Source organism: Haliotis rufescens, unplaced genomic scaffold (assembly GCF_023055435.1).
Source record: "Haliotis rufescens isolate VD_foot unplaced genomic scaffold, xgHalRufe1.0.p SCAF_11, whole genome shotgun sequence".
In the NCBI taxonomy this organism is placed as follows: domain Eukaryota; kingdom Metazoa; phylum Mollusca; class Gastropoda; order Lepetellida; family Haliotidae; genus Haliotis; species Haliotis rufescens.
This window is the reverse complement of record NW_025963791.1, coordinates 37199868-37227502: the sequence shown is the minus strand read 5'-3', so window position 1 is coordinate 37227502 and position 27635 is coordinate 37199868. Positions and strand designations below refer to the sequence as shown.

Sequence of the window (27635 nt, the reverse complement as noted above, 5' to 3'; positions counted from 1 at the left end):
TGTGCAGAGTTGGTCTCTTTGGCAAGCCAGAAACCTATGATTGTGGGTTCGAAACTCAGTTCGCCCCGATTATGTTTCTAGGTTTGTCATCACCATACCTGTGCTCATGGGTTCATCGAGGTGGTAAACGTCTGAGACCTTCGACAATTTGGGCTTTCCTCCCACATTAAGCTGACACGCCGCGATATAACTGGAATAATGTTAAAAGTGGCATTAAACCCAACTCACTCATAAGCTGTCTGCATTATACATAGACTACATTGTTGTAGGTGATGGGCACCATGTATTCCAAGGGGGTATCTTTAGTAACTCATTCATCACTCTCGCTGTGAAAATAGCTCCTCTGTCACGGTACAGAAAGGTTGTTAGTACACGTGGAATTCCACGGTTGATGCTATGTCAGTCCACATAGGTGAACCTAGAGCAGTCTTGTACTCAGTATCACTCAAGCATTATCATACCCTACATCACCCTGGCAGTGGTATACCCTACATCACCCTGGTAGTGGTATACCCTACATCACCCTGGCAGTGGTATACCCTACATCACCCTGGTAGTGGTATACCCTACATCACCCTGGCAGTGGTATACCTATATCACCCTGGTAATGGTATACCCTACATCACCCTGGTAGTGGTATACCCTACATCACCCTGGTAGTGGTATACCCTACATCACCCTGGCAGTGGTATACCTATATCACCCTGGTAATGGTATACCCTACATCACCCTGGCAGTGGTATACCTATATCACCCTGGTAATGGTATACCCTACATCACCCTGGTAGTGGTATACCCTACATCACCCTGGTAGTGGTATACCCTACATCACCCTGGTAATGGTATACCCTACATCACCCTGGCAGTGGTATACCTATATCACCCTGGTAATGGTATACCCTACATCACCCTGGTAGTGGTATACCCTACATCAACCTGGTAGTGGTATACCCTACATCACCCTGGTAATGGTATACCCTACATCACCCTGGTAGTGGTATACCTATATCACCCTGGTAATGGTATATCCTACATCACCCTGGCAGTGGTATACCCTACATCACCCTGGTAATGGTATACCCTACATCACCCTGGTAGTGGTATACCTACATCACCCTGGTAGTGGTATACCCTATATCACCCTGGTAGTGGTATACCCTACATCACCCTGGTAGTGGTATACCCTACATCACCCTGGTAGTGGTATACCCTACATCACCCTGGCAGTGGTATACCCTACATCACCCTGGTAGTGGTATACCCTACATCACCCTGGTAGTGGTATACCTATATCACCCTGGTAATGGTATACCCTACATCACCTTGGTAGTGGTATACCCTACATCACCCTGGTAGTGGTATACCTACATCACCCTGGTAGTGGTATACCCTACATCACCCTGGTAGTGGTATACCCTACATCACCCTGGTAGTGGTATACCCTACATCACCTTGGTAGTGGTATAACTATATTGCCCTGGTAGTGGTATATCCTACATCACCCTGGTAATGGTATACCCTACATCACCCTGGTAGTGGTATACCCTACATCACCTTGGTAGTGGTATAACTATATTGCCCTGGTAATGGTATACCCTACATCACCCTGGTAATGGTATACCCTACATCACCCTGGTAGTGGTATACCTACATCACCCTGGTAATGGTATATCCTACATCACCCTGGCAGTGGTATACCCTACATCACCCTGGTAATGGTATACCCTACATCACCCTGGTAGTGGTATACCCTACATCACCCTGGTAGTGGTATACCCTACATCACCCTGGTAATGGTATACCCTACATCACCCTGGTAATGGTATACCCTACATCACCCTGGTAGTGGTATACCCTACATCACCCTGGTAGTGGTATATCCTACATCACCCTGGTAATGGTATACCCTACATCACCCTGGTAGTGGTATACCTATATCACCCTGGTAATGGTATACCCTACATCACCCTGGTAGTGGTATACCCTACATCACCCTGGTAGTGGTATACCCTACATCACCCTGGCAGTGGTATACCCTACATCACCCTGGTAGTGGTATATCTATGTCACCTTGGTAGTGGTATACCCTACATCACCCTGGCAGTGGTATACCGTACATCACCCCGATAGTGGTATACCGTACATCACCCCGGTAGTGGTATACCGTACATCACCCTGTCAGTGGTATACCCTACATTACCCTGGCAGTGGTATACCTATATCACCCTGGCGGGGTATACCTATTTCACCCTGGTAGTGGTATACCCTACAACATCCTGGCAGTGTATAACAGTGTAATAATAGTGCTACTACAGTGTTGATCTTACTGTACTACAGCATAGTTGATGGCCTGTGTCCCTCATTGCTTTCCGTTGATGCATATTTTCTGTACAGACATGTAAACATGTTATAACATCATTATACTCTCTTCTGATGTATTTTTTGTTTTGTTGTATGGATCAGATGTGTTCTTGTGGTTTACACAATCGGCTTTTGAGGTGTTTGTTTATGTGTCGTGAGATTCTGATGCTGAGTAGATTGTTACAGATGCAGCATAAGGCATCCTGTTTGGATGTGATTTTCACATGCTGTATAGACATGCTAATTCATTGAGGAAGTATGTCGCTGGTATTTGTCTACCAACATCAATTTGTCTCGAATTTGTCCTGTAGTATTTATCCTGAAATACTGGTTCTCTCGTGATTAATTCTATTTGGGGTATTTGAAAGTGGGCTCATGGACCAGAGAGTTTTTTTGTTCTTGTAGAGTTTAAGGGCCTTTGTTGATGAACTGGGGTATGGGTGGTCCAGTTGTCTAAGGCGCCGCGATTAGCTGTGCAGAGTTGCGTCTCTTGGGCACACCAGAAACCTGTGATTGTGGGTTTGAATCCTGGTTCACCCCGATTAAATTTCTAGGTTTGTCATCACCATACCCGTGCTCGTGGGTTTCACCAAATTGGTAAACACCTGAGACCTGCATCACTTTGGGCTTTCCTCCCACATTAAGCTGACAAGCCGTGATATAACAGGAATACTAGTTTATTGTCACTCTGGTCACTTGGTAAGAATTAGCTGTGGATAAGGACAGTATATTTTCGTGGTAATTTGTTCACGAGGAAGCACACTATTCCAACACAAATATCAATATTGAAACTGCATACGTTTAGGTATAAACAAACCCATAAGAAATGGTGAAATCCTACTTCATGAAAGAGGAAGTGAAAGGGAAATAGATGGCCCTATCTCACCTATAAATTAGTCCTCCGATTCCAACATTCTCCTGATTGTGCAAATGTAATTTGACTAATGTTGCACCATTATTAATGGAGCACTAGCCTTTTCATCAAATGTAATGAATCACCTATAAAATGACACCATTGCTGGTTTTATGGCATTGACAACGTCAGAGAAGGATGATATTGGCATCTTGATTAATATATATCTCCCCTACTTTTCGATCATGGTATGGAAAATCTCGATGTATAAAACGGAATTTGACGCCTTTTCGACACAACATGAAATGACTGCTTTTACAATGTAAGTAAATTCTTGAATATTTAAACAATTAGACCGACTTTTACGAAATGGACTGTTCACTGACAACAGCACGCGGGAACTTTCGAGGGGGACTTTTGTTGATTCAGGGATCGTATTTACATAAATGTGACATGAAGTAATCAGAAACATTTTGACAATCTGTGTACTGTTATTTGTTGTTATATTTTTCATTGAAACCTAGAGAAACAGTCAGAAATTCCTAAAAATACGGTTGTCTTTGTGGGTGATTTTGTGTCAGTCATGGCGTCACACAGGACAGAAACTTTGACTATTTCTGTTGAATTTTTCAATTCACTGCAATGTTTCTATTTTTAATTCCCTAATCCTTCCTACGATTCTCTTCCCATACATATTCTGAAAATGTTGAGCCAATGTATGCAACGAATAGACAAATTGATAGCTCAATAGGAGAAAATGCTACACTGTGTAAAATCTGAATTTTGTTTGTTTACATTTCAAACAAGTGCAGTTTTCTGAGCAGCATTCGTTTTCACGCCAAATTATTTTGCTTGATTTCATCTAGACACTTTGTATTGGTGACAAAGACCATTTGTCATTTGATTCTATAATGGAATCAAATCACGGATGTATATATCACAGCTGAGTTTGACTTATACGTGATGTTACAGGCGTCACATAACCGGCATGCGGAAACGTGATTTTGTAAACACTATCCAATATGGCGGAAAGTTCAGTTCGGTGTTCGTGTTTGCGTATTTTCCAAACATTCTTAACGAATCTTGGGTTATCGGCAACGTTTTGGAATGATCATTGGTGGTTTCATGAAAAACCGATACCCGTGATCACTAATGTGCTATTTTTGAAATTCATTTCTCCGATTGAATATCCGAAATTTAGATTTGAAAACATGCTGTAAATAACGATGTGAGTGGTGATTTAGTAATGTGTAAAACATGGCAACATTTACGATGTACCTAATTTTCAGAGGTCATTTTCAGTACTTTTGCTTGGCCTAAAATGCCAATGGATATCACAGAACAGGGAATGTCCCACATTTATCAAAACCATGAAGTGTATCTGTGTGCATGATGTATTTTGAATTTTACACAACTTCAAAGTGAGGGTTGACGAAGAGGGACATATGTCCCTTTGGCATCCAGGGGGTTAAACCCAACTCACGCACTCACTCACTCGTTGATGACGTGATCACTTACTATACAGTGTCAGAAACTGAGACTTGTCCAATAACCTCAGCAATATAACAAGATTCTCTTGGTAGGGGAGCCAAGTAGTGAGAATGTTAGCTCATCACAACAAAGATTTGGGTTGATTCCTACATGGTAGTGCGTGAAGTCCATTTTCCATTAAACCATACTCACACGCTGATGCCTTATCTAATTAATTTCTTCCTCTACTACACAGAGACGAGATAAAACGCTAGAATAAGAAATACACGTTTCCTAGGCCAGGTTCTCCTTGGTGTGCTCAATAAGCAGGTTGTTTGTTCTGCAGAGTGAAATGAATTAAGGTGATGGCCAGATTGCAAAGGAACTGCAGATAGCTGAAATATCAACAAACACACTGCGTTTATTTCTCTGCTTACAATAAAAGAGGGATTGTCGTATCAGCGCTACTGTGGAGAGGCAGTAGGGAGGAATCGGGCAGCATCTGTCTCACCACCAAATCTAGCTCCCGTACAAACGTGTGTTCGTATAACACGACCAGTGTTTCGTCAAGGCCTGTCAAACGCATCTCCCTGATTATGTAATATAGCTTTGTGATCAGTTTGCTTGTGCATTATGTTGGGTAGATGTCTACACAAAGTGTCTTACATACATGAAGGGTAACTCATGGATAGATTTATATTGTATGAAACCTATAGTGTAGATGATGGGATATTCTTTCGTCTGTGCTGAGAAATAGATTCCAGTATGTCATTATGAATGCACCATGTGAAACTGTATGTATTTGTATAAGTGTTACGCTAATATTGAGTTTTTATGAAACTTTAAAAAAAAATCATTTTGCTTGAATTGTATTCAAGTATTTGAATTATCTTGTATGAATATTTTAGAAATTTGAAAGAGGCAATTCTGGGTTCCATATACTTTGAGACAATGAATTAAACAAAATATGACATGTCATGGTTTCTATTGCCATAATTACATGATACATCTGTGTGTCTGAGTGCCAAGTCTAGCAACTTAACATCTTTTCTTGATATATATGTGTGTGTGTGTGTGTGTGTGTGAAAAACAAGGAATTGCCACTGACAAGCCCTTTAATTTGAAATGCACCAATACCACGAAATTGGAAACACGTTTGTTTAATGTCTGTAGTTCTTTGAAGTCGGTGGATAGTTTAATACATGTCGGTAATTTAAAACCGATTTCAGCTGTAAAATAGGTTTAGGGCTCTGTTGTTTTAACAGTTTTGACAAATAATTCCTCAATTACCAATTTAAACAGTTTAGGAAGTCCTTTCTGTCATCAATGATGATATTGAATTGAATGCATGGAAGAAAATCCTACTTGCAGAATCCTGGCCAAAGGGAGTAAATTGGATTTTTTAACATAACCAGCAATGTTTAACCCACAACATTATGGCTTCAACACCAATATTTGCAGTCAGTCATTATATCAACTCTGAACACTACAGATTATCGTGATATTGCTTAGCAAAGTACAGGGTAAATACTTAAACCTCAGTCATCAAATTACAAAATTTGGAAACCAGGATAATAGTACACACGTACATATGGTTGATGTTGCAATGATAGTCAATTACTTGGTCATTTATAGCCCTGCGGCCTACACAGTCTGGGTAAAACCCCTTACGGATTAGTCATGTGTGTAGAACTTTCGCCCGTTCGCCCGCTGGAGGCAGTACAGTGTGATGCCCAAAATATTCCAGTTACCTGATGGTATGATACATTCTGCTGTGAGAATATTCTCGACCTCCCCTCCCCTCCCCGTGAAGAATGTTAACTGTGCTACCATCACCAACAGTGCCAGACAACAGAATTGTTGTTGGACGAGAATAAATACAAGAGCTACTAAGTTTTTGTCAGTCTGTCAAAAGCTTGTAAATTGGTTAAAAATAAGTTCACAGTTTTCTCACACCTTTTTCCAGCATGATTAATCATAGTTGCTTATTACAGAGCTGTGATTCATATGTTAGTAGTGTGTTTTATCGGACGTTGTCGTTATCACAATTGATTGACAGACGATGGCCTAGTTAAATGTAATGGTTACAAAAGGGGAAGGGCATGTTATGAAAATGTTTGAAGTGTAGGTTTATGCATTTTGATGTTTTGCCAAACAACATGCTTCACTTTGCATGGGAAATGCACAGCAGCAATTTTGGTACAATAAATATGCCAGCATGAAGCCAAGAAACCTTAACTAACTGGCTGTGACCGAGACAAGTTTGTTATTACAAAAGCAGAACTCCATTTAAGTTATTGTAGTTTTTGACAAAATTCATTTTTCTTGCAAATAACAAAACACCTGGTACTTAATGTGTATGGTGCCAAAAGGATTGCATGGCCGATTCTCACAAGGTCACAATAGTTAATTTAAAAGGGGTCTAGTAGTTTGCAGAGCATTTCTGTGATAAGGACCGGTTGACTTTCATTCTTTCAAACTACTATAATATATTTGGACATTCATTTTTTGTAAGAATTGAATAGCATTGTTTATGAATAAGTGTTTTATTTTTAGCCATTTCCATTCTACTTAAACATGCAAGAGATTTTGTTTAAAGACTTTATGAAATGTAAAATTCCCTCTTGATACCTGTAGCTAGCAGTCTAGTTTAATATGAACTGTCTACAATATCTTGTAACTTGATCTAAAGAATGTGAATGGGTTTGTTTTTGTCCCATTAAACTGCCACGAGGAACACAAAGTTCCCATATTCTTTGCAGTAATCATCACATCTATCTGTCCTTAGTTAATGATGCATATCAAACTCACAAAGAATTTATTTCTGGAGGATACATATGTACATACTGGCTCATCTGTGTACTGTTTGTAGATAGGTGGTTGTTTTGTGTTGGTCTGCCAAGAATGTTATCTTGTCACTACTGTCGAGCTGTTGTTTACAATTCTTGTAGACACAGAAAGATATTGGTTAATCAAGATGTAGCATTTGTTTTTAATCCCCATGATGCTGCAGTGTAGGCATCAAGTGGATCAACATATATAGGAGTTTGTACATAAATTACCAGGAATTAGTAAATATTCCAAAATCAAACAGTGTTATTTATTTTGGTCATTCATTTTCTGGGTAATTACACATAATTGGGTTTAGCTATATGTGATCTCGAACATTACATGTTTATCATGTTTGAAAAGAAGGCACATTGAAATCTCCAACTGTGGTGAATCAGGTGATGGCAGAAGCTGCAATCATAAAGATAAAATAGAGATTGTGGAAAACTGGAACCTGTCTTCTACCCTGGCTGATGAGCATATCGGAAATGGGAGGTGGAAAAACACCTATTTGTTACAGCAGAATCATATTCCTGAACAAGTTTGAAGCGAGTAGAAACGGTGAATGAAGATGATGGCAAAATGATAGGCACCCTGGAGAATGGGATGCAATTACCACACAACAAACCTAGCCTTGTGGTGCCGGGGAGGGGGGAGAAATAGATGTACCGAGGGGAGAGGAGAGTACCAGGGGAGGGGTTGGAGGTTTGCCAACATGGGTATCTGTGTTGAATCTTTTTTCCATTCCTTGGTAGTCACCATAGTCTTGGTGTTAGTATTCCTGTGAGTGAGTGTGTAGCCAGTGTTGGCTCCTGCATCACACAGAGGTTGGTTACGGAGGATCAACTGCTTGGTACCAGCACATAAAACGCTATCCGCCTGCCTTATGTTTGTAGTCTCACTTCTTGTGAGACATTCATTCTTTGTCATAGCAACGTTTATGGATGACATCTTTACTGTTTTCCTTTTTCATTCTCACAAATCATTCGAAGATATATTTACACTTACATTGACGATAGTGGGAGAGAATAAACGAGACATGTAGCGATAAGCTTAAGTGGTTCCTTTACTTTTTGATGTAGCTTTGATATGTCTTTGTGGATCTTTTGCTGTTTTATCCAAAGACAAATCTTTGCAGAAATCACCTGAGAAACTGTTGTAAGATTCTATTTTTATTTCGGACACCTACCCTATACATTATTTGGAAATGATCTATAATATAAGTGATAAAAATGCCTTACCAGTGGCAAGTACAGGAAGGGCTGATAATTGTCAGTGCCCTTGTAGTTGAGGATGATAGCCTAGAGATTCCATTCAACACGTCCTGGATTCTAATGCACACAACAAACAGGTGGCCAGCCACATGGTCTCAGTGTGGTAGTCATTTGTGAGTACAATACTTCCTGCTCGTAGAATAGATCTATGGAGTTTTCACCAGGGTTGTAAACATGCAAAGAGCTTATACAACATGAAAATATACCACACTGTAAAAAATTAACCACACTGTATGAAAATATACCACAAAATATATTACCCCCGCTGTATAAACATATATCACACTGTATGAAAATGTACCACAAAATATATCCCACTGTAAAAAAAATATTCTACACTGTATGAAAATATACCACAAAATATATTACCCCCGCTGTATAAACATATATCACACTGTATGAAAATATACCATAAAATATATCCCACTGTAAAAAAAATATTCTACACTGTATGAAGATATGCCACTGTATGAAAGTCTCTGCACTGTATGAAAATATACCATACTATATGTTCCATACTATACGAAAATAATACCATACTATATGTTCCATACTATACGAAAATATACCATACTATATGTTCCATACTATACGAAAATATACCATACTATATGAATTACCACAATACCATACTATATTCCATAAAATATTCCATACTATACGAAAATATACCATACTATATGTTCCATACTATACGAAAATAATACCATACTATATGAATTACCACAATATGTACCATACTGTGTTAAAATGTACCACACTATGTGACAAGATACGACACTGTGAACTTATTCCACACTAATGAAACAATTGTACACTGTCTGAATGTTTGTAGTGCTTTAACAGTATTTTTGACTGGGAGTGTGTTGTATGTCCAGATCTAATTGTTTTACAGGCTGCAGTTATATATCTGGAATACTGTGACATTAAACAAAACAGATGTGATAGAAGACTTAGTTATTTGTCTAACTGGTGAAGATCCGGATTAGAATAGGTCTTCAGCAACCTATGCTTGTCGAAAGAGGCGACTAACGGGATCGGCTGGTCAGGCTCGCTGACTTAGTTAATGCGTGTCATCTTATCCGAATTTTGTAGACCTAATGCTCTTGATGTCAATCACTGGATTGTCAGCTTCAGACTCGATTATTTACAGACCCCCATCATATAGCTGGAATATTGCTGTGTGTGGCGTTAAACAAGCAAGTTATTTGTCTGGCTCAAGTACAACTGGCCATGGGATACAACCAACTTTGGTTGATCATATTCTGCCAAGTGCACTTGTAAACTCTTTCTCTAGCAGCTTGAGATACTCCTGCTTGTTTATATATTGTGAAAGCTAGGGATTTCAAGCCCTTGTCTGCCACACACAGTAACATGTCTACATGAGGATGTACTTGAAGCAGCCACACACACATGCATATGATACGGCGCTTGTTTGAGGCACCTCAAGGCTGATGAAGTAGTGAAGTTGTTAAACAGTTGTAATATGCCCACACCTCTCCAACGAATTGTAAATACCGATCTCAGTGATAACTTGCTTTTACCGATAGCCCAATGGTTAAGTACTGGCCTGTCATGCTGAAGGCGCCTAGGTTGGTTAACCGGTAACCCTATGGTTAAGTAATGGCCTGTCATGCTGAAGGCGCCTAGGTTGGTTTATCGGTAGCCCAATGGTTAAGTATTGGCCTGTCATGCTGAAGGCGCCTAGGTTGGTTAACCGGTAACCCAATGGTTAAGTACTGGTCTGTCACGCTGAAGGCGCCTAGGTTGGTTATCAGTAGCCAAATGGTTAAGTACTGGCCTGTCATGCTGAAGGTGCCTAGGTTGGTTTACCAGTAGTCCAATGGTTAAGTAGTTGTCTGTCATGCTGAACGCGCCTAGGTTGGTTTACCGGTACTGCAATGGTTAAGTAATGGCCTGTCATGCTGAAGGCGCCTAGGTTGGTTTACAAGTAGCCCAACGGTTAAGTACTGGCCTGTGGCGCTGAAGGCGCCTAGGTTGGATAACTGGTACCACAATGGTTAAGTATTGGCTTGTCACACTGAAGGCGCCTAGGTTGGTTTACTGGTACCGCAATGGTTAACTATTGGCCTGTCAAGCTGAAGGCGCCTAGGTTGGTTTACAAGTAGCCCAATGGTTAAGTATTGGCTTGTCACGCTGATGGCGCCTAGGTTGGTTTACTGGTACCGCAATGGTTAATTATTGGCCTGTCACGCTGAAGGCGCCTAGGTTGGTTTACCGGTACCGCAATGGTTAAGTATTGGCCTGTCAAGCTGAAGGCGCCTAGGTTGGTTTACCATTAGCCCAATGGTTAAGTATTGGCTTGTCACGCTGAAGGCGCCTAGGTTGGTTTACCAGTAGCCCAATGGTTAAGTATTGGCCTGTCACGGTGAAGGTGCTAAGGTTGGTTAACCGGTACTGCAATGGTTAAGTATTGGCCTGTCACGCTGAAGGCGCCTAGGTTGGTTTACCGGTATTGCAATGGTTAAGTATTGGCCTGTCAAGCTGAAGGCGCCTAGGTTGGTTTACCATTAGCCCAATGGTTAAGTATTGGCTTGTCACGCTGAAGGCGCCTAGGTTGGTTTACCAGTAGCCCAATGGTTAAGTATTGGCATGTCCCGCTGAAGGTGCTAAGGTTGGTTTTTCACAACGGCACCCTAGTGTATCTGTGTACATAAAAGAGAATCTTTGCTGGAATCATGGACTAGTGATTGTGTTAAAGAATTACACTTGTTATAATAAATGTGGTTGACGTACATGTTATTCCTGTCATTTATGTGAACTAAGACCATTTCGTAGTTGGTAAAACATAAAATTGGGAGTTTACCTACTAACTTTAACAAATTGTATGAGTAGCTGATCACAGCAAGTGTGTGTGATGCAGTAGATAACTATCACAAGAGAACAGTAACATGGTAAACATTACAAATAATGGAAAACATGGCATGCCATGATGCAGTCTTGTCCCTTCGCCAGACTATTCCAGTCATAGCTTTCTCAGTGTATTGTCATGCCCACAATATAAATCTTATAGGACATGATGGTGGAAACATCTGAGGGGAATTATCTCCCTTGCTTAGAATCTCTGGGGAGTCGCCTGTAAGTGTCTGTGGAACTGATGATTGGTGACATTACTGTGGAAGTATGATGTGTTCCATATTGTGCCACAGCTTCGTTACATTTGATGTGTCCATGATGAAAGATCCAGCTGGTAAACTGTGTCAGGTAGCTGACGTGCCGCTGACAGTGTTGGTGTCCTTTGTGGGAACTGGTTGAAGAAGCATGTTTTCTGTCACAATTTTGTCTGTTTGCCAACAACCATATTCACATTGCTAATCGGATGATGGTATTCTAATGGGCTAGGAAAGGTTTTAGACTGTAGCATTTTAATAAATGACAGCCTTGTGGTTGCCATTGGAACCATTCTCTTACATAATAATTAAACCAATATTTAGATTGAAAAATTAAAAAATTGATGAAATTTTGTGAAAGATGATTAAAACATTTGATTTTCTAAAGTGGAATATGTGTTATTATTCCGGGTTGACAGAGACATGTTGAAATTAATATGTAAGATGACTGAACACTGCACTTTAAAGGTACAATGTATCTGTACCTTTTCATAGGACTTGTGAGGCCGTAGGGTAGCCAAGTGGTTAAAGCGTTGGCTCGGCACCCCGAAGACCCGGGTTAAATTCCCCACATGAGTACAATGTGTGAAGCCCATTTTCTGGTGTCCCCAGCCGTGATATTGCTGAAAAATTACTAAAAGCAGCGTTAAACCATACTCAATCAGTCATAGGACTTGTGGTTTCTATCTTGTCATGAAATGATGTGACATTAGGCATATATGCTGACTAGTTCACATTGAACTTTATGCATTGTTGCAAATACTGTATACCAGCAGGTTGAAATCCCATAGCAATGGTAAGATTTCAACGTCAGTGGTTGTCTGAAGAGTGAATTTGTATATTTGTTTTTAAAGTTTGAACTGATTTTCAAGGTGTTTTACTGTTGTAAAGTTTGGAGCTGAACATATAATGACTTGTTATCGCCATCCTCACATTTTCAATATTTCCCTCGAGTTTAATGTTCTTGTGTGGATGATGGGTACAGAAACTGCTTGATTGTATCTTGGAAAAAAGACAAGAGAACAGTTTTTGAAACTGCGATCCCAAACATAAACTTGATAAGAATGTTTGAAAGCTATCTCTAGGGATAAGATGCTGTCTCCTCCATCTCTTGTTATCATTCAGCTGCAGAAGCTGTGCACCCGAGATAAGATTGTACATGCAAGAGGATCCCTGTGTGTTGAAGCTACGTATGAATTAGTCATTGTACGCATGGTAATCACTGCTGGACATCATGTCTGTATTCCAGGACCTATCTCAGTGGGGAGGGGGAGAACTAACTAGGAGAGGGGTGAGATATAGGAAGGCTGACTTATCACTATAGGAAGGGCGCCTTATCACTATAAGAGGGGTGAATTATCACTATGGGAAGGGTGACATCACTATATGAAGGATGAATTTTCACACTGTTGGAGGGGTGAGTTATCTCAGTGGGGGGCATATTGCTCCTGGTCTAAGATACTGCAAGTCAGAGTTGTGTCCCTTAGTTGCCAGTATCTGCTTATTGTTCAGATCTCTGGTTTGTCCGGATCATGTAACTTTGGGTTTTCTTCAGTAATCTGTGATTTAACAGAAATATGGCTGAAAGCACCAGTTTACTAACTGTCTCTATGGTATGTCAAGGTCTGTATTCCCTGACATCAAAATCAATATAGGACATGATGCCATCCCTGTCGTATCAATGTCAATATAGGACGTGATGCCATCCCTGTCGTATCAATGTCAATACAGGGCATGATGCCATCCCTGGCGTATCAATGTCAATATAGGGCATGATGCCATCCCTGGCGTATCAATGTCAATACAGGACATGATGCCATCCCTGGCGTATCAATGTCAATACAGGACATGATGCCATCCCTGGCGTATCAATGTCAATATAGGGCATGATGCCATCCCTGTCGTATCAATGTCAATACAGGGCATGATGCCATCCCTTGTGTATCAAAGTCAATATAGGGCATGATGCCATCCCTGGCGTATCAATGTCAATACAGGACATGATGCCATCCCTGGCGTATCAATGTCAATATAGGGCATGATGCCATCCCTGGCGTATCAATGTCAATACAGGGCATGATGCCATCCCTGTCGTATCAATGTCAATATAGGGCATGATGCCATCCCTGTTGTATCAATGTCAATATAGGACATGATGCCATCCCTGTTGTATCAATGTCAATATAGGACATGATGCCATCCCTGGCATATCAATGTCAATATAGGGCATGATGCCATCCCTGGTGTTTCAATGTCAAACCTGGATGGTTTAGTGTCACCCGGAACTGAATTTATTTCTTCTTCTTCAGATGGGAGGAGCGTCGCACAACAAGTGGCCGTGTACATTATGTGAATCATGTAACCAGGACTACGCAATGGGACAGACCCACAAGGTAGGTGTAACTCTGATATGTGAATCATGTTACCAGGACTACACAATGGGACAGACCCACATGGTAGGTGCGACTGACTGACTGACTGACTGACTGACTGACTGGCAAGGACTATAGGACTAGTGCCAATTTCTAACCCTGCTGACTGACTGACTGACTGACTAGCATTCTGCCACTCCGAAGGCTGTGTGTACACTTTGTCAATTGTACACACATGTGAGGAATCAGGTCATGATGCTGCTTCACCCTGGTACCCCCCACTACCTCCCTTTCTTCCATCCCCACCTTCCATCCCCACCTTAATGAGAAACTCTACGTGCTGCTTGGGAGGGAAGGTAACCTTTTGCAGCATCCCCTCAGGTAGAACCATAGGTTAACTGCTGCATCTGGTAGAACCTTTGCTTCAGATACAAGCTACAGTCTGCTGAATTTGTGAATGGATCATAGTTGCTGTTGTGTGCTTGATGATGGTTATTACTGTTATCCTTAAATAGTGAATGTGATGATGGCTGCCAGTTTCATCATATTAGTGCCATCTATTGTGTGACTTTGTCACATTAGTTTCATTTAGATTGATAGTGTTGCCAGATTTGTAATCAGCAGTGGGGATAATTCTGATATTTACTGTATCCTATGAGCATGACATGTTAGCCAAGTGGTTAAAGCGTTCGCTCATCACGCCAAAGACCTGGGTTCGATTCCCGACATGGGTACATGGTGTCCCTCACACTCACTCACTCACTCACTCACTCACTCACTCACTCTATTACATATTTGCCAAACTCCTGTATTTTGGCTGCAAGCACACTATTACTAAATCTTCAGATTCAACATATCTCCTTCACTGTCAACTATACTCAACTAGTAAATCATTCTTGAGTCTGGCAAGAATATTTTAGTCTACCTGTCTAAACTTCTCTCAGCATGCGCATGTGCACACGCACACGTACACACACACACGCATGCACGCACGCATGCACTCACACACTTATTTTCTGACACTGCTTAGCAAATGGACCTATGAAGCAGAAAGTACTAGACATATTTTCCTTTGGCTTCAGGCTCGTGGTTAATGTCGCTGCCTGGTGGAGTAGTGGAAAAGGAGAGTCTTTTATTCACTCTCAGAAATCCAGTTATACCGCTTCAACGCTTTGTTGGAGACTTGGCAAAGTGATGGGATTCCTAACAATTTCCTGGTGTATGTTGTGAATGTAAGAAATGAGCATTACTGCATACCTGATCCCTGTATAAATACATGGTTATCGGTAATGCAGTATTAATGCTCAATTACCTCCTATAGCAACTCGGCTATTGTAGACGATCTAACTGGAAAATGGCTGGCAGTCCATCTTGGAGCTATTGTGCGCATCTATATTTCCATTCACTGACATCTTCTCAGCCTTGCCAAATGTCAGGTGTCAGTGCAGCTCTCACTTACATTGCCCTGGCCACATGTCACGGGCCATGTTACAAGTCCCAGCTGTTAGGGGGGCCACGGGTGGCCCAGTCATCTAAGGCGCCGCGATTCGCTATGCAGAGTTGTGTCCCTTGGGCACGCCAGAAACTATGATTGTGGGTTCGAATCCTGGTTTGCCCCGATTATTACGTTTATAGGTTTGTCAGCACCATACCCGTGGGTTTCAGCGAAGTGGTAAACGTCTGAGACCTGCATCACTTCAGGCTTTCCTCCCACATTAAGCTGACACGCCGCGATATAACTGGAATACTGAAACTGAAACTGAAACTGAAACCCCCAGATTGAGGATCACTTGTTACAATTTTTGAATTCAGTTATTGGTTATCATTTTTGTCTGTCTGGCCTTTGGCAGAGATACAAGGTGAATGAAAGAATTCCAGGCAGTATTGTGTGTTGACATTTTCTTTGTACTCTGGGACAGAACAGAAAATGAAAAGGCTGAATTACACATTTTTAAGGAGCCTGTTATCCCACATCAATTTTTTCAAAGTTATTGCCTGGGAGCTATTTTTCTTCTTCAACCACCTCCAGGTCTGCATCTATTTGTGGTTGGGATGTTTCTAGTAGTACATGCAGATGACATTTGCTGGTCTGGTGCTGTGTAGGGTCTAAGAGTTTTCAATCTTCCTCCCATTTCACACTCTGCCCGCATTGTCTGGAATTGCCTGTAGGGAATCTAAGGTGGAATTGCTTGGATGTAGAAAGGCAGTTACAGTATCAGCCAGTCATGTGGGTGGCCAAGGAGAGGATTCAGTCATAAAGTAGATTTGATAGATCAATAATAATGATGATGATAATGATAATAATAATTATAATAATGCTATTTGTATAGCGCAAAATCCACATCACTGAGGGACATGGTCAATGCGCAAATCCAGCATATGTACATACATACTACAGAGAGGGGACAGTCAGATAGTAAACATATACACATTCAGCTGTGGCGTTCCAAAAGGCATGTTTTGAGTCCAGACTCAAACACAGTGATACTAGGTGCACTTTTGAGGCTGAAGGGAAGGGAGTTCCATAGCGAGGCACCAGCATGAGAGAAGGATCGAGCACCCAAGGAGTTTAGTCTGTATTTTGGTACAGACAGGAGAAGTTGGTCTGATCTGATGCCACATTTGCAGTTTGAATGAATGTAGATCAAGTTCTTGCAAGTTCGGGCTTACTTTGTTCTGTAATTCATAAGTTCCTCTCAATATCCTCAGCAATCATTATGTTCATGTATGTTTTTCAGCACATTTGATAGTAGCCAAAATAAACCTGCATATGCTGTTATGACAAATTTTGAGTGTACGGGATATATATATAATTTGAGATACGGGTGTTCATGTAGATTTTCGATAAATGTGTTCAGCTAAATTTTAGACAAGGGTGTCCAGCTGTAAGGGTTTTGATGTAACTCTTGTACTTGTAGGAATTGTGTTCCAAAATTTTTCAAATTTGGCCTACTGTGCTGAAGATTGGGGTTATGTGATAGGTAAAACATTAATCCCCATGTAATCCCCACACACATCATGGAATTAATATTGTTTTGTGATGTCATGATTAACCGGTACACTGGTGCATCGTCGGCAAACTTTGCACGAAATGATACCCAATAAATTTAAGTTGGCATCGATTCACATTTAACGCCATATATTGTCAATGTTGTTCTCGCATCGATGTCAATAAGCAAGTACAAACTATTTTTTTATTCCTTATTACTTTCATGGTCGTATTTCGTATACGAGCCTGTCATTGTCCCCCGCCGCGCGAAAGCGCGGAGTGGGGGATATAGTATTCACGACTGTCCGTACGTCCGTCCGTCCGTCCGTCCGTCCGTCCGTCCGTCCGTCCGTCCGTACGTCCCACCTGTTTGTTGCCGCGGTATCTCAAAAACTAAACGCTGGATTGTCTTCATATTTGGAACTATGGTGTATATACAGACTCCGCAGACACCAATTGATTTTGGTGACCTTGACCCCATTTTCAAGGTCACAGCAGGCAAATCTGCTTTTGGAGTTGGAAAACGGTGTTGCCGCGATATCTCAAGAACTAATCGCTGGATTGTCTTCATATTTGGAACTATGGTGTATATACAGACTCCGCAGACACCAGTCGGTTTTGGTGACCTTGACCCCATTTTCAAGGTCACAGCAGGCAAATCTGCTTTTGGAGTTGGAAAACGGTGTTGCCGCGATATCTCAAGAACTAATCGCTGGATTGTCTTCATATTTGGTACTATGGTGTATATACAGGCGGGGGACATTTCGTCACTTTGTGACAAATACTTGTTAAACATTATGTTTACTAAGTGTTTCTTTTTATTTTCTCATACAGAATAGTTGATTTGACCCCTGTGCTATGTCGATGAGTATAAGTCGGTTGTCAGTTCTTCTTTACCTGTATGAACGAGTCGTATAGACACTATTTTCAGTCAAATGACTGGGTTTTCCGCACAAACTGTTGAATATGCAGTATCGATATACGTGCCGTATCGTGGCTTCTGTACTGAGATGTATCGTATTGTGTGATACCTATATGGTGAAATCCCTAATATTGTTATGACGAGGGTGTGATCATGCAGTTATGACCACAATCATTCCATTATAAGTGGTAGGATCAGACAGTAGTAGACTAGATGCAAGAAGACTTGCGTAGGCAGCCATAGCAACAACAGTGTCAGTTATCTTGACCTATGCAAGAAATAACTAACAGCTGTGAATAGAAACATGTATTTCAACGTGTTGACATGCATTCAAAATGCTGTCATATATGAAAGATTTAGATAGATCACAGTGTAAACAGATAAACAGATAAACAGATAAACTGCCCCTTCTCATTAGTCATTGAACAGCATGTCTTTGTATTATGAACAATGTTTTTGCTGCAAACTAATATGAGACAGTGCTGTGCTGACTAGGCTATTCTTCACTACGTGTCCTTCATTGATTTAATGATTGCTTGGTTTGTAGGCCTGCAAATGAGTGTCGCCGCCCTGTCAGTGTGGTGAACCCTGTGGTGAGCAGTCCTGGGTCATCGTCATCGTCATCCTCCCCCAGCAGCACCCCTGATGACAGCAACAACAACCCCAACCACCAGTTCGTGAGACGCCGGTCGACGCGCAGGCGGCAATATCTCAGTCGGGCTGAACTGCACAATGCTGTCACTTTACCAGAGGGATATGGTAAGATATCTCCACAGTCAGATTGCACACAAGATTTCATTTTCATTTTACAAAAGTCTCCACGATTATAACTGAAGGTTTGTCCGCATCATGCCCGTGCATGTGGTATTACCGTAATTGTTGAAACCTGCATCATTTTGGGATTTCCTCCTACATTAAGGTGACACGCCATGATATATCTGAAATACTTTCTTAAGCGATCACACTCACTCATTTTACAGAATCGAACAGTATCTTATTAAATAGTTTTGAAGTACGCTTTGTCACAGACAGCATGCCGTGACTGAACATATAAAAACTGCACAGTATCACGAATCCTTGTGAAACATCTGAAACTACAAGTTAGAAATAGTAAGCATGTCCTGAACATCATGCTGGTTGTGTGTTTGTACCCACATGTGGATCATTAGTCCTGGTCCAGGCTCTGGCATGCACGTAGGCACGTACATTTGTACATGCTCGTGTACATATGCACGTCGCTATATAAATGCAATAAGCTTGAACGCGACGTTAAACCCCATTTTACTTCGCTCACCTGAGATATGGCTCTTTTGATGCTGTTTATGACATAAAACATTTGTTCACTCGCTATGATGCGAACGGGGTGATAAGATTTGTGTGGTTACAGAAGGAGAAAGCAAATAGTTTATATGCAGATGTGGGTAGTCTCACTGGTTAATTGGTAAATAAAACAGTCACCTGAATTCCATTCCCATCCCATTTTAAGCTGAAGCACATATTCTCCTCCCATTTCAAATTAACACATTTGAGGGTTCCTCAATACTCCAGAGTTCCTTTAGACAATTACTCATATTTAAGCATGTACATAACTCTAATTCAGGGAGTTAGTCTGCCTGACTGCCCTGTTGTCCTGGACTGCCTCTGTGGTTAAGTGGTAGAGCATCCGCCCAGAGAGTGTAATGTCCAGGGTTCGAACCCCAGCCGCGTCATACCAAAATACGTTTAAAGTTGGTATCAATTGTTACCCTGGACTTTTGGCATTAAGGGGTTAAAACAAGGACTGACCGGCTCGGGATCAGTATACTGTGACTGAGTGGGGTATTCATGCCATCTCAGTGGGATAGCACTATAAATCGGCATCAGTCTGACGCACAAGATGCACTTGGCTAAACCCCATTTCACCTCATCCTGTTATCCTGAATGTGCTGTTGTATGTTGCAGAACAACGGACCACCCAGCAGGGCCAGGTGTACTTCCTGCACACAAGGACAGGGGTCAGCACATGGCATGACCCCAGAGTGCCCAGGTAGGGACAACAAACTTAACTCTGTAGGAATCAGTTTACAAGGGTTCGAAATTAACACAGTCCACTAGTCCAAGACTTTCGACATTCAGGAAAATTGACCTTAACATAATATAATCTCCAACTTTGTTCTGTCCATCCCAAAGTGGTCTGGCACATGTAATTCCAGTGTTGGATCAGTGTCTGTCCTCGCAGGATTGTCTCCAGACCCGTGAAGATCCGGGGTAGAATAGGTCTTCAGCAACCCATGCCTGCCGTAAAAGGCGACCATGCTTGTCGTAAGAGGTGACTTACGGGATTAGGTTGTCAGGCTCGCTGACTTGGTCGATGCATGTCATCACATCCCAATTGCGTTGATCGATGCTCATGATGTCAATCACTGGATTGTCTGCTCCATACTTGATTATTTACAGACAGCTGTCACATAGCTGGAATATTGCTAAGTGCGGCATTAAACAAACAAACAAACAAACAAATGATTGTCTCCCAGAGAATGGAATGTTTAGCACAGCTATCCTCTGTTTGAAATGATGTCGCAACTGTAATCAGCCTCACAGTGGCACCCGGACGTTTTGGTATCTATGTGTAGGGACATTTATTTGTGGACATCCGCTTAAACCATTCAGCTCACAGCAACACACAGATTTTTGTGGACTGGTGAAAATAAAAATTAATTTCTAACCCTGGTAACTGATATTTGTTGAAAGACCTTGATCCCATCTCATGAGCTATGAAGGGTTTGTAGAAATTGTATTAAATTCTTCAAATTTCCTCTGTAACGTTATGTACTGAAGTTTGGCTACTTGCAGAGATTGTAATACAGGTGCCAGGTATAAACAAACACTCGTGAAGTGTTGAGATTTGCCTGATATGTTTATTGTGCAGTTTCTGAGAATGTGTTTTTGTGTACACAAAATTATCAAAAAAGGATATTAGGCTTTTAAGAATGATTAAGATGTGGGATTTCTTTTGCTACTGTTTGTTATTACTACATGCCACATATATCTATAGTGTTGCCTTATCCAAACAGTTGACTTCTTTACCAGATTTTCTTCCCAAACATTTAGATTTCTGATAATAGACACCCCAAAAAATTGTTATTTCAAATTCCATATTCAATTATTGAATGCTTTTGTTAAGATGAATGAGACAATTGTTGATCATTTGAGTGCCTTGGTCCAACCTTGAATCCATGTGGCTCTATGTTCGCAAGCCACTAATACAGCTACTGCCACAGCTGAGTGAGGATTACAGTCAGTTGTGTACACACATACCATGTGCTTCCAATCTCAAGCGGTGTTCAGTGGGACTGGCTGCAGAATGTGGTCACTGTTTACAAGGATGTTACCTGTTCGTGCAGGATGTTATCAGCCCCTGTTAATACCTAGATTCTCCTTGTGTTGTTATGCCTAGACCCTGATGCCTCTTCGAAGTAGAATAGTCTCTTCAGTATCTTTAAGTCCTTCATGCAACCCCATAATAGACTGGCCCCCTCACCTTGATGCCTTCCCAGAGTAGACCCTCCCCCTTAGTGTATTTTACCAAGACCATGATACCTTCCAAGAGTAGACCGGCCACCTCAGTGTATTTCACTAAGACCTTGATACCTTCTCAAAGTAGACCGGCCCCCTCACCTTGATACCTTCTCAAAGTAGACCAGCCCCCTCACCTTGATACCTTCTCAAAGTAGACTGGCCCCCTCACCTTGATACCTTCTCAAAGTAGACCAGCCCCCTCACCTTGATGCCTTCTCAAAGTAGACCGGCCCCCTCACCTTGATACCTTCTCAAAGTAGACCGGCCCCCTCACCTTGATGCCTTCTCAAAGTAGACCGGCCCCCTCACCTCAATGCCTTCCCAGAGTAGACTGGCCCCCTCACCTTGATACCTTCTCAAAGTAGACTGGCCCCCTCACCTTGATACCTTCTCAAAGTAGACTGGCCCCCTCACCTTGATACCTTCTCAAAGTAGACTGGCCATTCACCTTGATACCTTCCCAGAGTAGACCGGCCCCCTCACCTTGATACCTTCCCAGAGTAGACTAGCCCCCTCACCTTAATGCCTTCTCAAAGTAGACCGGCCCCCTCACCTTGATTCCTTCCCAGAGTAGACCGGCCCCCTCACCTTAATGCCTTCCCAGAGTAGACCGGCCCCCTCACCTTAATGCCTTCCCAGAGTAGACCGGCCCCCTCACCTTAATGCCTTCTCAAAGTAGACCGGCCCCCTCACCTTGATACCTTCCCAGAGTAGACCGGCCCCCTCACCTTGATACCTTCTCAAAGTAGACCGGCCCCCTCACCTTGGTACCTTCTCAAAGTAGACTGGCCCCCTCACCTTAATGCCTTCCCAGAGTAGACTAGCCCCCTCACCTTGATGCCTTCCCAGAGTAGACCGGCCCCCTCACCTCAATGCCTTCCCAGAGTAGACCGGCCCCCTCACCTTGATGCCTTCCCAGAGTAGACCGGCCCCCTCACCTCAATGCCTTCCCAGAGTAGACCGGCCCCCTCACCTTAATGCCTTCCCAGAGTAGACCGGCCCCCTCACCTTAATGCCTTCCCAGAGTAGACCGGCCCCCTCACCTTGATACCTTCTCAAAGTAGACCGGCCCCCTCACCTTAATGCCTTCTCAAAGTAGACCAGCCCCCTCACCTTGATACCTTCCCAGAGTAGACCGGCCCCCTCACCTTGATACCTTCTCAAAGTAGACCTGCCCCCTCACCTTGATACCTTCTCAAAGTAGACTGGCCCCCTCACCTTGATACCTTCTCAAAGTAGACTAGCCCCCTCACCTTGATGCCTTCCCAGAGTAGACCGGCCCCCTCACCTTGATGCCTTCCCAGAGTAGACCGGCCCCCTCACCTTGATGCCTTCCCAGAGTAGACCGGCCCCCTCACCTTAATGCCTTCCCCGAATAGACCGGCCCCCTCACCTTAATGCCTTCCCAGAGTAGACCGGCCCCCTCACCTCAATGCCTTCCCAGAGTAGACCAGCCCCCTCACCTTGATACCTTCTCAAAGTAGACAGGCCCCCTCACCTTAATGCCTTCTCAAAGTAGACCGGCCCCCTCACCTTAATGCCTTCCCAGAGTAGACCGGCCCCCTCACCTTGATTCCTTCCCAGAGTAGACCGGCCCCCTCACCTCAATGCCTTCCCAGAGTAGACTAGCCCCCTCACCTTAATGCCTTCCCAGAGTAGACCGGCCCCCTCACCTTAATGCCTTCCCAGAGTAGACCGGCCCCCTCACCTTGATACCTTCTCAAAGTAGACCTGCCCCCGCACCTTGATACCTTCTCAAAGTAGACTGGCCCCCTCACCTTGATACCTTCTCAAAGTAGACTAGCCCCCTCACCTTGATGCCTTCCCAGAGTAGACCGGCCCCCTCACCTTGATGCCTTCCCAGAGTAGACCGGCCCCCTCACCTTAATGCCTTCCCCGAATAGACCGGCCCCCTCACCTTAATGCCTTCCCAGAGTAGACCGGCCCCCTCACCTCAATGCCTTCCCAGAGTAGACCAGCCCCCTCACCTTGATACCTTCTCAAAGTAGACCGGCCCCCTCACCTTAATGCCTTCTCAAAGTAGACCGGCCCCCTCACCTTGATACCTTCCCAGAGTAGACCGGCCCCCTCACCTTGATACCTTCTCAAAGTAGACCGGCCCCCTCACCTTGATACCTTCTCAAAGTAGACTGGCCCCCTCACCTTGATACCTTCTCAAAGTAGACTAGCCCCCTCACCTTGATGCCTTCCCAGAGTAGACTGGCCCCCTCACCTTAATGCCTTCCCAGAGTAGACCGACCCCCTCACCTTTATACCTTCCCAGAGTAGACCGGCCCCCTCACCTCAATGCCTTCCCAGAGTAGACCGGCCCCCTCACCTTAATGCCTTCCCCGAGTAGACCGGCCCCCTCACCTCAATGCCTTCCCAGAGTAGACCGGCCCCCTCACCTTAATGCCTTCCCAGAGTAGACCAACCCCCTCACCTTAATGCCACTACAAAGTAGACTAATTCCTCCTTGATTGTTGTGGCACAGTTCCAGATATTCCAGTTTTGAATTGCAGTGTAATGAATAGGGTGAGACTGTGGCCTGTGTGCTTAATTCATGTATTAGATTATCTGAGCGACTCCGAACTAGCTGTTTTTCACCTTGTGAATCTTGCAGCTTCCCATCCTTGTTAGCTGATAGCGTTCAGGCATTCAAAGTCCTGTTGGAATTGGGTTTGTTTTGCACATATTCTTATGAAGCCTGTAAACATCTCTACCTTTTTTGATGATGTTTCTGCATGGTCTTTTTACATTCCACAACTACATTGTTGAATGGATCTGTACATGGTCCATATTCTTATGATGGAGGAATTTTCAAGTCATCCTCCAAACCTCTTAGCATCAGTCAAATGTCTTCTGCTCAAAATGCTGTTTTGATAAAACATACATATATTCCTGAAGGCGACAAAACTGAAGTTGTTTCAGCAGCTTGCAACAAAATGACTTCAATGTTTACATGGTATTCCCATTTTTGAAAGGAAGATTAGAACTTACCACTAGCCCGTGCCTAAGTGTCCACTGTTAACCAGACCGCCTCCGTGGTCTAGTGGTAGAGCGTCCGCCCGGAGAGCGGAAGGTCCGGGGTTCGATCCCCGGCCGCGTCATACCAAAAGACGTTAAAAGGTACTTGTTGTTACCCTGTCTGGCGCTCGGCATTAAGGGGCTAAAACAAGGACTGGTCGGCTCGGAGTCAGTATACTGTGTCTGAGTGGGGTATTCATGTTAAACTGCGGCATGGTATCTCAGTGGGCTAGCACTATAAATCGGCATCAGCCCGGACTAGTACAAGCAGCCACACACACACACACACACACACACACACACACACACACACACACACACACACACGTGCATGCACGTCGCTATATAAGTGCAATAATCTTGGACGCGACGTTAAACCCAATTTCACCTCACCTCCACTGTTAACGACTAGTCTATTCCTGTACATTTACACTACAGTAAGCATGGTTGATAGTACCTTATAGTTAAAACAGTAAGTTCTTGAGGGAAGATGGGTTTGAATGAATAGAGTGAAAAGGTAATGGTGAAAACTGGGATAGGCATTATGGCAGTTGTAGCGTGCAAGGATGGCTCTGTGAAGTGAAACACCGCTTGTTTCCGAGGAACAGTTTAACCTGGCATCCATCAAGGGGAACTGTTGCTGTGATGGGAACTGTGATAGTTGCAGCACTTAGTTGGCCTGGTAGAAAAAAGGTCTGCAATCAGACCCCATTAACAGAATGTTTCTAATGTACCACCCAGTAGCTGTGTGTAAACTTGCAGTCACCTGACATACCATCCCCAAACTTGCCGAGCTTGCTATTCGTTGAACAGTTCCTGCTATCTGCCTGAAGATCTTAGTTCTGATGGTGGTAGAGTGAAGTTGAATGACATAATCACTTTCACATGCAGAAACTACCTATAGTCATTGTGTGAGGATCTGGGTTTAGATGCTTGCATCTCCAGAAGGGACACTGTCTCCATGGAGGTGTGATGTGGTCAGGGTTTACTGATCCAGCGTCTTGTTATGTCAAGTGCATGATAAATAACAGCACTTGTGAAGACATGCTGGCAAACATTTTCAGTCCACTGTCCTTACCTATCCTCAGTAGATGATTCGCATGTCATCGTATTCCAATTGCGTGGATCGGTGCTCATGATGTCAATCACTGGATTGTCTTATTTACAGACTGTTGCCATATAGCTGGAATATTGCTGAGTGTGGCATTAAACATCAAACAAACAAACAAACAGTAAATGATTCGCCTGGCATATGCAAGGATTTATCTAGGCCTGCCCAGAGGCCGATATTTGGCCCCATATCTGCAGCAATTGTCTGTAAAAAGTCCAAAATTGGAATTAAAAATTTCCCACTTCATGGTGATATTGTTATAACTTATGTTATGGCTTTGTAGAGGCATCTTGTATTTCACTGATAACAACACCAATTAAGAGCAAGAGGCCTAATGCTTAGTATGGAATGCAATGTTACCTCAGAATCTGCGTAATTAAAATAACTTATAAACATCCCAATTTTGAACACAATAGCGTTTTTTTGGCCCAATTTGCTTGCCAAGGGCACTTCATTACTAAGTTTAGAATCCTAGATAAATCCCTAACATGACTTACATAATGCACAAAAGATGATACCCAAGAAGATCCAGGTTAGAACTGGTCTTTAGCAACCCATGCTTTCCATAACAGACTTGATGACTTGTTTGATGGATGTCATTGTATCCCAATTACGTAGATTGATGTTCATGATGTCCGTCACTGGACTGCCGTCATATAGTTGGAATATTGCCAAGTGTAGCGTGGAACATGTTGAACAATAGACACAAAAGATGTATTATTGGAACTTCTTTTTATTGGGATTTTCTTCATCGGTAGGTACTGGGGGACTGTAAAATGATTTGAGGTAGGATATTTGATAAGTAGTCACATAGGGATAAGACAATATAATTTGTTATGTCTTGAGCTAAGCGTACTTGACCAAAATGAATTGTACAGGACTCAGTCTTCACAGCAGATTCTCTTATGTAAGTAGCCGACTTTTAGGAGACTGTGTTGAGGGCACAGGCACGACTGTGGCAAAGTGATCAACTTCTTTCGTGTAGTATTTGTTAAATGTTTTCTTATCAATGGATCGAGGGATATAACTCATACTAGAATCTCTTTAACAAACAACCAAAGATTTCACACTTTCCAAGTCCAATTAAGTTATTCATGTAAATAAGTTTGTTTAAATATGGTTATTGGAACAGACAATAAATCACCTCGGACTGTACTAAGGTTCCAGCTGAAAACACCCATCCATCTCCACAGTGCAGCCAAGGGTAGAACAACCGTGTGTGTTAGCAATGAAAGCAAACCTGATACTTCCCATGCTGGAAGCTCCGGCTGGTCTTATTTGTACCAAACACTGATAGTTTTATGATTGGGTATTGTGAAATCTTACTATTGCCAAAATACCATGTGGCTGTTGTCATGTTGTGTGTTTTTTTCGTATGTTGGAACTTGGAACTTTTACCAGAAGATTTATGGAACATGTATGGAACATTCAAAGGAAAAGATTATAAAAGTAAATTCAACTTTCAAATATATTTTAATCTGATGTTGGCATGAAGAAGTCTCACTTTCAAACGTTAAATTTGAGTCATCAGCTAATTTCACATTTCATCATCCTACTGTCCATTTACAGTTTGATATGAAAGTACGTATTTTATTCCAGGTTGCAATTTTAAACAACCAAGTTATCACATGTAGATATCATATGTCAAGAAAATATCACAATCCTAACAAAAATCCACACACCTAAATTTGAAATCCACCTAAAGTTGGAAAACCCTGATAACAAGGCGATAGCCATG

The 27635-nt window shown here is 42.5% G+C and overlaps 1 protein-coding gene across 2 annotated transcripts in view; it reads left to right on the top strand.

The window, feature by feature from the left end:
- LOC124153097 (E3 ubiquitin-protein ligase SMURF2-like) overlaps window positions 1-27635 on the top strand; it is a 74974-nt gene that overhangs the window by 31386 nt on the left and 15953 nt on the right. For both annotated transcript variants that reach the window (XM_046526250.2, XM_046526249.2), the window contains exons 6-8: window positions 14228-14311; window positions 18749-18960; window positions 20143-20227. In XM_046526250.2, coding sequence (XP_046382206.1) covers window positions 14228-14311; window positions 18749-18960; window positions 20143-20227 — 381 coding nt within the window. The remainder of the gene's footprint in view (window positions 1-14227; window positions 14312-18748; window positions 18961-20142; window positions 20228-27635) is intronic.